This window comes from Oxyura jamaicensis, chromosome 9 (assembly GCF_011077185.1).
Source record: "Oxyura jamaicensis isolate SHBP4307 breed ruddy duck chromosome 9, BPBGC_Ojam_1.0, whole genome shotgun sequence".
Classification (NCBI taxonomy): Eukaryota; Metazoa; Chordata; class Aves; order Anseriformes; family Anatidae; genus Oxyura; species Oxyura jamaicensis.
In genome coordinates this window covers 9193509-9205449 of record NC_048901.1, presented here as the reverse complement: position 1 = coordinate 9205449, position 11941 = coordinate 9193509, and the positions used below count along the sequence as shown (strand labels likewise).

The 11941-nt window shown below is 40.2% G+C and overlaps 1 protein-coding gene across 8 annotated transcripts in view; it reads left to right on the top strand.

Moving 5' to 3' along the window:
- The window catches only part of DGKD (diacylglycerol kinase delta), a 64702-nt gene that overhangs the window by 28123 nt on the left and 24638 nt on the right, over positions 1-11941 (top strand). For 6 of the 8 annotated variants that reach the window (XR_004753164.1, XM_035334363.1, XM_035334362.1 and 3 more), the window contains 6 exons: positions 5679-5783; positions 6633-6765; positions 7502-7608; positions 8176-8301; positions 9399-9501; positions 9997-10159. Coding sequence is in view for 7 of the 8 variants with exons in the window: in XM_035334363.1 (XP_035190254.1) it covers positions 5679-5783; positions 6633-6765; positions 7502-7608; positions 8176-8301; positions 9399-9501; positions 9997-10159 (737 nt within the window). In the remaining variant the exon portion in view is untranslated. Of the gene's footprint in view, positions 1-936; positions 1236-1347; positions 1495-5678; positions 5784-6632; positions 6766-7501; positions 7609-8175; positions 8302-9398; positions 9502-9996; positions 10160-11941 lie in introns of those variants that run through there. The other 2 variants (XM_035334368.1, XM_035334367.1) reach the window with 2 other exon arrangements.

The window sequence follows — 11941 nt, the reverse complement described above, 5'->3', positions numbered from 1 at the left end:
TTTTTTTTTTTTTTTTTTTTTTTTTTTTTTTTTTTTTTTTAGATTTAGATTTTTTTAGATTTCGAGTGGGCAGGCTTGGGAATTGAGAGTTTCTCTGGCAGACTTGTGGAGGGCACATATGTGCCTACAGAGGGGCTGATTGTCACCGCAGTTCCACCAAAGATATTTCAGGGGATTCGTTCTCAGTGAGAAATCTGTAAATTAGGCTGCATCCTGATTTGAAGTGTCTTCCAGCCTTCCTACCATTTTCATTCATCCTTATGGCTCTTCAGGATCGATTTTTTTTTTTTTTTTTTTTTTTTTTTTTTTTTCATGACTGTTACTGAGCTCTTTTGCTGGTCAGTGTTAGGTCTCAGGAAAGTCACCATGTGCTGAGCTCTGACCCCAGCTGCAGCTGGGCGGGCATCCAGTTCCTACTAAGAAGTGCAATCTGGAGGACCCCGCCCAGAAAGCTCAGTAGCATTTGGGATCCAAAACTTATTTAATATTCCCTTTTTAGGAAGAGCAAGCACTTTTAATATACATAATAGCTCCTATCTAGATAAAATTCTGAGCTGTTTCAGGGCAGGAACACTCAGAGTTCTGCCAATCCCCAAGTAAGCCAAAAATGCATGAGATTATAAATAAATCTTAGAACTTTTTATTGCTGATTTTTTTTTAAACTCATAGCGAGACAGCTTCCATCCCAGCTCAAAAGCAATCAGATCGTTGTTTTTGTGCTCTCTTTTTATATGAGAACACGAGGTCACTGGATGACATTACTGCTTTGTAAATTTAGAACAAATAAAAGGAAATGCTACTTCACCTAGTGCGTCGTCATCCTGTGGAATATGCTGTTCCAGGATGTTAGTCAAAAGCTGTAGCTGGAACATAAAAAAAGTAGCTGGGCCATGCTTGTTTCTAGCCATGCTTGCCAACAGGGATGACCAAGTCTCATGTTCCAGAGTATTGGCTCAGTGCGGCTGTAGCTGAGAGCAAACACTCAGACTCCCTGTCTGGGAGAGGACAGGATTTCAGGGGGAAGATTGCTGTGGCTTGTCCTGGAGATGCTAAGAATGGCTTCTTTCTGATGTGAGACATTCGACTGGTCATCAGCCTCATCTAGACAGCACAGAGTATGTAATAGCCTTTGTCTCCCTGAGTTAGTGTCCTTCAACGGGTGAATGTCTGGAGCTGAAATTACTGGCTCGTGCATAAGGAGATAGAAGTGGTAGGATGAGTGATTTTCATTCCCTGTGAGTGAGAGTGTGTTTCTGTAATCTCAGTGGTGCCTTTTTTGGGAATAGTGCTGTGATGTGCCTGCTGCGCATCAGTGCAGGTGAGAGGCCAGCACTCCCCAGGTGCGCGGCGCTGGGTGCATGGGGCTGCATGAAAGATGGGACCTGCTGAACTGCTCTGAGAAGGAAGTGTCCTTGCTAACATGTTTCTGGATTCCTAATTATCCGCATTAAAATGTTTAACTGTAACACCACTGCAGGTTAATCAGAAAAACAGGTCTGTATGCTTTCTTAATTTCCCCCAAGAATTGTTATACTAGTTATATTAAAATTTTATCTGTCCTTCGCAGTGAAGCCTGAATTGTCCCAATTTGTCTTTAGGAGTGAGGTTTGCGATTGTATTCTTCCATTTCCGATCTGTGATGATACTGCTAAATCCCAGTGCAAATATTGTTTTAGCACTGACTAATGGAGAATGTTCTTCATAAATTTATCGTGCACAAAGCTGTGTTTTATTTACAGTTCTGTAATTACACAATAGACCCTTTATTTTAATTCTGTGACTCTGTCCGGATGATTCAAGTATGAAAATCTCCTTGATCTCTTTATTTGTCCTCTGCCTTATAAACTTTAACTTTACTCTATGAACAGAGGATTGTGTAACGCTGAATGTGGGGATTTTTAAGATGTTGTAGTAGATGGTATAAGAAGGAATTAGTGATTCCTATATTTGACAGTGATCCGTGAAGTCTGTATTCTCACAAATGAATTCTCAACCAAAGTATTTACATTTCTGTATTTTAAACCACTGCTTTAGATTTCATGTCTTCCAAGGTGACTTAAAAGTGTTGCCTTTTTTTTATATATATATATAGAAATAGTAAAAGGTACGGCACTGTATGGGAGTGTTCTGAAATAGGAATCCTGATGATAACTAATTTTACTAGCTGTTTTAAAATATTTTTTCTCACTGCCCAGGAGTGTGCCAGTGACTTTTTGAATAAACTGGTAGTTCCTCATAAAAAATTGCTCTTTTCAAAGCAATGAAATGTGCTTGGACTCTTGTCCTAGGATGCTTGGCCTTTCCATAGGGTACCACTGTCCATACGCAGTTACAGATGTTCTTGGCTTTGCAGCCAAAGTGAGGCCTGCACTGCTTCCCCTTAGCAGGACTTTAGAGATGCTGCTCATTCTTCTTTAACGTCACATTGATTTTAGCAGTACTGCTTTATGCTCCATAAAAGGTTTCTCTAGAGTAACCTTTCTTGCATAGGAGAATCTCAGATGGAAATAGAGTTAATCTCCCACTTTTCTTCTTTCCCAAGGAAAGAGAGAGACTCCTGTGATTGCCCTCTTTCAGAATAAATTTTACCAGAACTAGAACTGTTTAAAGGAAAATTCAGGGAAAAGGGAAGAAGTCCTTTGAATTTTTATTTTTAGAAAATTGTAAATACTTATTTCTGTTTCTGTACAATTGATACAGATTGGATAATTTTGTTCAAAATAGATTGCTACATGCTGAAACTGTTCCTAATGTAAATGGCTAGTCCTTGCTTGGAAGAGGCATTTAGCTCCATTTGTCGTCTACGTGATGTTAGTGGCAGTGGTGTGCTTTTCTAGTTACTGGTAGTACCCCTCAGCATAGTGAGTGTTATTGCAGTTGAATGCTGCAGTCTAACCTATAAAAATAAATATATATTGTGAAAACTGAGGGGCTTAAAATAACCCAGAATTTTACAGATATATCTTTTTTATTGTCATTATGTATACATTCTTACTGCATTCTCTGAGCTGTTCTGACATCAACAAGAAGTTTCATCTTCAGCTTCAGAGGTTTTTATTTTTAACCTGTTTTATGAATCATAATGAGAGAAATGAGAAATGGACCGGAAAATGGTAGTTAACGGATTACATACTGGGGTGACGAGCGTGTGGTTTTTTAGTGCTGCTTAACAAAACTTTGGTGGCATACTTATGCGAGTCACACTGGCCTCATCAACCTAACGTAGTCCTAGTCTGTATTAATCTGTTGTTTCAGATGTTACAGCACAATTTGCTGGAAATGCAAATGATGACTTTTTTTTATGTGCGAAATGTAGAGGGATAAAGGAGTGTCTGGAAGTTTTTAGAGTTGACTGTATGGGGTTTATGTGGCAAGGGTTTGGTAGCGGGGAGCTGCAGGGGTGGCCTCTGTGAGAGGAGCCCAGCAGCTGCCCGGTGTCAGATCAGAGCCAGCTCCAGAAGGGACCCACCAATGGGCAGGGCTGAGTCACTGAGCAACACTGGCTGCACCTCTGTGAGAGGAGATTTAAGAAAGGGGAAAAAAAAGTGCTTTGTAACAGAAGCTGGAAGAGAGGAGTGAGAACTGGCCCTGCAAGACCCCAAGGTCCGTGCAGCAGGAGAGCAGGAGGTGCTCCAGGAACGCAGCAGCAGTTCCCCTGTGGCTTGTGGAGGAGCCCCCGGTGGAGCAGGTGGATGTGGCCTGGAGGGGGCTGAGGCCTATGGAGAGCCCCCGCAGGAGCAGGCCCCAGGCCGGAGCTGCAGCCCGTGGAGAGGAGCCCACGCAGGAACAGGGGGTGTGGGGGGAGCTGCTGCCCATGGGGGACCCGTGCTGGAGCAGTTTGCTCCTGAGGGATGGACCCCGTGGTACGGAGCCGTGTGGGAGCTGTTTTTGAAGAGCTGCTGCTGCTGTAGGCAGCCCATGCAGGATCAGTTGGGGAAGGACGGCATCCCGTGGAAGGGACCCCACGTGGGGCAGGGAGTGACCATGCAGGAGTGGTGGAGATGAAGCGTCAGGGACTGATTGCAGGCCCCGTTCCCCTGCGTCGCTCAGAGAAGGACATGGAAGAGGGTGGTGGTGGTGGGGAAGGTGTTTTGAGTTTGCTTCTGGTTTCTCACTGTTCTAGCCTACTAGTGATAGGTAATATTAATCTCTCCACATTGCATCTGGTTTGCCCATGATGGTAACTGTTGAGTGATTTCCTTGTCCTTCTCTCAATTCTTGTTTCTATTTTATGTTCTCCTCTTCCTCTGGAGAAGGGGAGTGAGAGAGCAGTTGTGGTGGAGTTTAGCTGTGCATTGTTGTGAAACCACCACATCGACATAGAGGAGATCCTAATGATTTTTGTTAATGATGCTCAACATTAATGCGGATTTTCTTAAATCCAGGTCTTGCAAACACTTCAATATTGTTCTTATTTAAAAAGTCAGTTGGATGAAAATTGGACAGACTTGTACACAAAGAAACAGTGTTAGTATAGTGTGGAGAAGAAACACTTTTGTCTTTGGAAGAATAAACGTTGATTTATTGTTAAGTTGGGATCCCAGCTGAATGGACAGCCCTGTGGATAGCAGACATGGTCCCCTGAAAAGTTAGGACCTTTTATTTCTCTCTACTGCCGCCATCTGACAAACCAAGAGATCATTGGTTTGGTAGGCTACACACAGGCTTGTCTGCCTTCCTGGGCAGAATAGAGCTTTGACACCATGAAAGTCTTCTACTTGTTTGTTAAACACTGAACTGTTTGTGTAATATGGGGCAACCAGCACATCAGAGTTAGCCCAGAGTTGAAGAAGACTGAAAACAGTATTTATAGAAGGAGGCACACTCACCACAACCCCAGATTGCTGGTGGAACATTGGCTGGAATATCTTTTCTGTCCCAAATGTAGAACAAGCTCTCAGAAGACAAGAGGATTAAAAGTACTGTCATTTCTCTTCTAGATTGTTTATATTGCTTCATTTCTCCCCTCCTCTCTCCTCATTTGTCATCAATCTAAACTGCTTTTTAGTATGATGTTACAGAGCATTAGAGTTCGTGAGCTCTGCAATCACACTGTAGCTGGGTATGGTATAGTATACTTAAGAAACAACCGAATAGGGGATATGGGCCAGTTTTTAAGGAAAACAGCCCTTGTGGGTCATTCTTTTGGTATGTCAGTCACTGATCTAATGAAATTTATGTTAACTTGTCTCCTAGTTTTAGATTTTTTCCCTTTTAAATACTTAGTATTGTGCTTTCAGTCTAATTTAACAAATATGTTATTTAATTTATTAATTGATAGAAACTGGTACATTATGCTGTTAACAAAATGTTTTTGCAAATTCAATGCCAATTTAGAAAGTCATTAAGTATGTAAAAAAGTATGCAAGCTCTGCACGTGTGATATATTAACTTCTTCCGTCCAGTGCCTGATTTGCATTGTGCTGTTACTGGGATACGAGACATATCTTTATTCAGTTCTATATTGAGAATGAGAGTTGATATCTCTGTGGTTCTGTAAGTTTATCAAAAGAATTAATGTAAATTTTGGCAGAAGGGAAACAGTTCAAAGGTGTAAATGACTTCTGTTGTGAATCTCTTTGCCTCTGAAAATAGCTTCAATACTAGCAATAATGTGTTCTCTCACTGTCTCTCACTGACATGCACAGAATACACATTAATTTTCTCTCTCCCTTCAGATTATCACTCCATGTCGGAAGCTCATCCTTTGTGCTGATAACAGAAAAGAGATGGAAGATTGGATTGCAGCACTGAAGACTGTACAGAACCGTGAACATTTTGAGGTAATAGGAAAATGTGTTCCTTTATACTCTGTGCATCTTCTCCTAAATAACAGCTTGTTTTGAGATTAAGTCAGCCTTCAGTGAAATTAACAGAAGTCATTTTTATTCACTGTAGTGGGTATAGCATCAGGCCTTCTGTGAAATGTATCCCAGATACACAGAAATTATTCTCCAAAGAGTGTACTTTTATATACTCTCCTAGTAACTTTGAGAGCACTTTTTTTTTGAGAGTGTAGGTAGATTATGAAACACAGTTCTCCTTCCATTGTCTTTTCACTCTTCTGTTATCCTCCCCGTCCTAATTTGCATCTTGTCTGCTTGCTGTTCTGCCTATTTCAGTGCATATCTTTGCTTTCTGGAACTGTAAATAAATCGGAAGTGCCAGCAAAAGAAACTGTCCTGAGTTCTTCACTCTGATGCTTGTCTTCCTGTCCCCACCATTATGCTGGCACAAACATTCATTTGCTATGCAATGAACTGGATTGAGGAACTGATCCTGCTGAAAGCTTAATACAAAAAAAAAAAAAAAGAGAAGGGAAGGATTGACTTCAGCAGATAAATTCTCCAGTTCTTTGTCCTACGCACACTTGTAGTGAGACAAGCATGGGAGATAGCACAGGAGCAGGAATGAAGGTGTTGCTACCTCTTCAAGCAAAAGATTGAATTGTTCTGGCTTAAAGAACTTCTTGAGCTACAGCTGCTGTGTGTAAACTGCATGTGGCCAACTCTTCCCTAGTAAAAGTGTTCTGTTTCTGCCTTTCCTGACGGCTCTGCGCAAGTCTTTGTTCTAAGGAAAAGTGGTCTTGTGTCTCTGCTTCAGATTTTGTTGTAATGCATTTATTTTATTAGTCTACCCAGTACAGCATGGACCATTTCTCAGGGATGCACAACTGGTACGCCTGCTCACATGCTCGGCCAACATACTGCAACGTGTGTCGGGAGGCATTATCTGGAGTCACATCACATGGGCTCTCATGTGAAGGTAAGAGTGCTTCTTTGTCTCCTGTTTTGGGAGTGTCATCTTTATAGTTCAATGCCACGTTCTAGAGATTTTTTAGGAGGAATATTGTTAAGTCTGTTTTCCGTACAAGACAGAATCAGATTCTTGGTATTTTGAAAAAAAAAAAAAAGAGAGAGAGAAGAAATGCTGATTTTAGTATTAGACTTGACAGAAATATAGCTTTTTTTCATTACCCAAATACTGACATCCCTTATTAAAATGATGCTTCTGAAATTAATAGGTATGTAATTCTGAGGCATGAGATTAAATATTCATAAGAATTCTGTTCGTAAGAATACTCATAATTATAAGAGTCCTTGTTAAGTATTTAAATGCCAGGAGGTTATTTTTTTTAGCTTTAGTATAGCAGATATGCGTGCCTGTGGACAGCTCATACTTGTAGCATGAATGAGGTTACACCCACACTGTGTAAAAGGATGATGGAGTGTATGACATGTAAATCATGTCAAATTTAACAAGGTGATAACGAAGCTTTGTACAAGGAACTAGTAAAAGTGATGAGGCAAGAATTAATAGCTAGCTCATCTTACTCAGTATGCTTAGAGTTGATAGTTTTGGCAGTGCTAACAAGGGTGGTGTGTGCCTATGCTTTTTTTTTTTTTTGGAGCCAAATCTGGTCACTTGGGAAAGCTTTCACACAGACTGCCGCATTACATGTTCTGAAGCTGGATTAATGTATTCTTCTCTTCTTCTCTAGTGTGCAAGTTTAAAGCCCACAAGCGGTGTGCTGTGCGAGCAACCAATAATTGCAAGTGGACAACTCTGGCCTCTATCGGGAAGGATATCATTGAGGATGAAGATGGGGTAGGCAATAGTCGCAATTCCTGTAGCCTTAATCTTGATGTTGAAGCACTGGCATGTGCTCTATGCAGCTTTCTGCACTGTACAAGTAGTAATTGTGCCTCTGTGTGTTAGTGATATGGGAAAGGTCTCTACTGTCAGAGGATAAGATTCTGTGCAAAAAGTCTGACCAGGGTACCAAGGACTCCTTAATAGCAAGAGAAAGCTGCTGCAGACCAGGGGTAGTTGAGGTTAGATAGTTGGAGGCATAGGGAATCTGGTCTGATTTTTGGCAAAGGAAACATAAATGAGTGGTTGGAACAGTATCTTAGCATATGGGATGTCTGATGCAAGTCTTTGTTTCCCCTGTAGCCTGGGGTAAATCACCTGGTCTCTTTGTGTTCGAGCATGTTGTAAACCGCCAAAAAAGATTGTTAGGTGTTTTCTAGAAATTACCTTTGCTGTCCTCGAACAGTGCATGTAAAGACTTTCAGTTGTATATATCTGAAAGCCACAGTGTATCCTGTGACCTTAAATTGCATGATGGCAAGTCCATATTGGTTCTCTCCTCTCCCTCTGTTCCATTTGCAGATCTCGATGCCACATCAGTGGTTGGAAGGAAACCTGCCAGTGAGTGCCAAATGCACTGTGTGTGATAAAACCTGTGGCAGCGTCCTGCGTTTGCAAGACTGGCGCTGCCTTTGGTGCAAAGCCATGGTGAGTTGAATAAATGTCACCATTCCAGTAAAAGGGTAGTCTTTGATCAGCTCTATGATGTGTTCTTTTAGTGACGTTTACTTAAAATGAAATCTCCACCAATGCTGTCAGTATTTGCAACGAAGGACCTGACTGTTCAGTCTGCAGGTGATAAACAGCCTGCGAGAGAAAGAAGTTTAAGTTGTGCTGAAAAGCATCACTCTGATGCATAAAAGACAGACCTGAAATAAGTTCCTGGTTTCTCTGCAAGCTCAGTTTCTTTTGATAGTGTGCTTTCATAAAATAATCCAATTATTCTAGATATGAATCAATGCCTCAGGCATGGGAGATATTTGATTTTAAGGAGCTGTTTTTTGGCATTTCTGCAAGTTGAAAAGAGAGGGGGGAAAAAGATGATAAAAAATACTAGGTTATTTTAATAATAGCAATTTCCCATCCCATTATGATAGGTTTCTCTTACATAAACACTGTAGTTAGATCTTGCTATGTTTCCAGTTGTCTATATCGCTAATAATGGAAGTATCACAAAACTTATAATGAGTTGGGGCAGGTTCTCAGACCCCAAGCAAACCCTCTGTCTTTCAGTCTTCATGTACTAGAAATGACTGAAGTGCCTAACTCTACTTCATATTTACTTTTTTGGTTAGCTTTTCTAATCCCTTCTTGTCTTTCCTTTTGTGTCCTTTATGTTCTCCTACTTCGTTTTCTTGATTTCTCAGCTTCTTTTTTTGCTGCTTTTCAAGAAGCTAATACTTTTCTTGGATCTCAGCTGAGGCTAGGATTTTGAAAGCAGAATACCGGATGGCTTTTAAAACCGCATAATTTATTATCTGGTCCTCTCAGCACTCAGAACGCTTGTCTCCTGCATTCAGATGGCAGAAAAGCACATGCTAATGGAAAGAGGAGAGTAGAATTGGTAGAAAACAGATTAGATCATTCTTTAACATGACCTTATTAATGACAGTCCTTGGGTTCTTACCCTCTTCCTTTCTTAGCTATCTGTTACAACCTCTTGTTGGGTGGCTCTATGAGTTATACTACAGTGCCCAAAAGGGTGTGAATGATTTTTTTTTTATTTTAATTTTTTGTATTTTCAGGTACACACAGCATGTAAAGAGTTGTTGCCAAACAAGTGCCCTCTTGGGCTGTGCAAAGTATCTGTCATTCCTCCTACTGCTCTTAACAGCATTGATTCAGATGGTAAGTATCACTAGTAAGTAGTGCCTTCTTTCTCTTCCTCAAAGTCATGGTCCTTCCAGATAACATTATTAATCCCAGGCTCTATCAACTGATTCTGCTTTTGGTGTTGCTGAAATTCCAGAGATCTTGCTGAAGTATGGTGCTGTGCTGTTTGCTTTGCTTATTACCCTATAACGTCAGTATTTGCTGAGTTGCAGCTGTTAAAATTTATTGAGAACGACTATGTTGCAGAAGCAGTTTGGGAAGGTTGGAGAAGCTGAAAATTTTGTCATACTGCTAGGAGATAAGTGTGACTTTTGGCAGCATGAGGTATTGTTTGTGCTGGATTCAGGGCTGTGTGCATTTGGCATGTATCCAGTGAGTGCCATAATCACAAAGAAAGTATTAACTTCTTCATTGTTGCGCTAGGGTAGGGGGTGTTTTGTGTGTTGTTTTTTTTCCTCACCCCATCTCTCAGCTTTTCCTCCCTCCCTGCAACCTCTTTCCTCAACATAGGTTTCTGGAAAGCTACTTGCCCACCTTCTTGCACAAGTCCTTTGTTGGTCTTTGTCAACTCAAAAAGTGGAGACAACCAGGGAGTAAAATTTCTACGAAGATTCAAACAGCTACTGAATCCAGCCCAGGTCTTTGACCTCATGAATGGAGGACCTCACCTTGGGTAAGTAGGTATTCTATAGAGGCATATTTTCCTTGTAAATACCAGAAAAGCACAAAGGATTTGTTTGATTATAAGGTCATCCTCAAATGTAACAAGGAACCTATTCCTCTGAGAAGACTGGGCACATGCAAAGTTTGGAGGGGTTTTCCCCTCCCTGTGTTTAGTGTTATTGATTAGTTAAAATAAAACATGTCATTGAAAAAAGGTTATTATGTCCATTCATCAGTAACAGCTTGAGGGATTTGGGGGGAATTCCAGAAACATTCCCCTGGAAGAAGACCAAGCATGGAAATTGTGAATCCAGAAGTAAACTGACAACAGACTTGTAACAGGCATCCTAATGTACTGTTAACGACTGTTAATTTGAGTTAAATCGATTGAACAATCGGATATCACAGATAGCAAATGAATATTTTCAAAATGAGATTTATTCAGAAGTAACTTAACCTGGTAAGTTTGTGAAACATCCATTCTTTAAAGATTTTATGTTGATGTTGGAAAAACATCTCTTATGAATGCTTTCACTAAATAAAGTTGCTTATGTCCTGGGATCTAGGTGACATTTCAGGCTTGTTTACCAGATTTCACTAGAAAATTTATTGATTAAGGAAAAAAAAAGAGCAAGCAAGCAACCTGTGGAATAAATTCCTTTACTGTTTCTGCAACTCTGTTTAAAACAAGTTTCCAGTTTGCTTCTTCTAAACATTTCTGTTGCATCAAATTTGAGTGACTTTCTCAGGAATTGGTACTTTTTATAAATAAGAGCCAACACAAGATGAACCGCTATCATATTTTGATATGATTGACCCAAAGTCTATTACTACAACCTACAGGTTAAGGGTGCTAAATCTGGGGAGTGGATGAGTGACCACTAGGATCTGCTGAGAACTATAGTTGGAACCGTAAAAAGCTGTTTGTTGCCACAGTGCATTGCAAAAGACTGGCCTTTTTAAACTGTAGCATGCTGTCCAAAGGATGTGCTTGGCTGATAAATAATTTACATAAAACTTTTAAAATTAAATATTTTTCTTCTTCCTCACCCCAGTTGGACTGATTGTAGAGAAGAATTCTGCTTTTAAGCAGGAGTGAAGAGAAGGACTCAATTACTTTCTCAGGCTGTGATGCACACTAATCGAAGAGCTGCTCTTTGCTCTTTTAAAAAGCAAGTGATAGTACAGGGTGAAGACCACTTCTTCATAATTTAAATATTCTAAACTTGTGCCAGTCAAACAGTACCATAAGATGTTGTCATTTCTGATACCTGTTTTTCATGTGTCAGTAATGGTTGAAGAAATAAGGATTTTCATGTACTACAACAAATCCTGTTCAGGTAATAATAAATATTTATATTTACTTAGCAAATAAATAAAAGCATGCAGTAGTTCTGGAGGATGTTCACTAAGAAACATAGTTTCAAACAGCTCAAGGAGAGGTTGTTTTAACATTTAATATTCTGGAATGAGTGAATAAGAGAAATTCACACTTGTATTGCTGGAGAGTTGTTTGCCTGCCTGCAGGCCAGAGAAGGCACCAGAGCATTGGTTTATGTTGCTTTCCCAGAAGAAGGCCTGAAATTTTGAGGCTTTTTATCCTCTTACAGTTATCTGCTTACTGAATGACTGCATAAAATTCCCACTCTTCAAGCCTTGCTTTAATTGACATGGCCTTAATGTGGAAGCATTGACATCAGAGCACTCCAAATAATGACAAATAACTAGTGTTAGGCTGAACACAGCAAATCTGCAAAAATGAATTAATTCAATGGATAATCAGCTATCACAT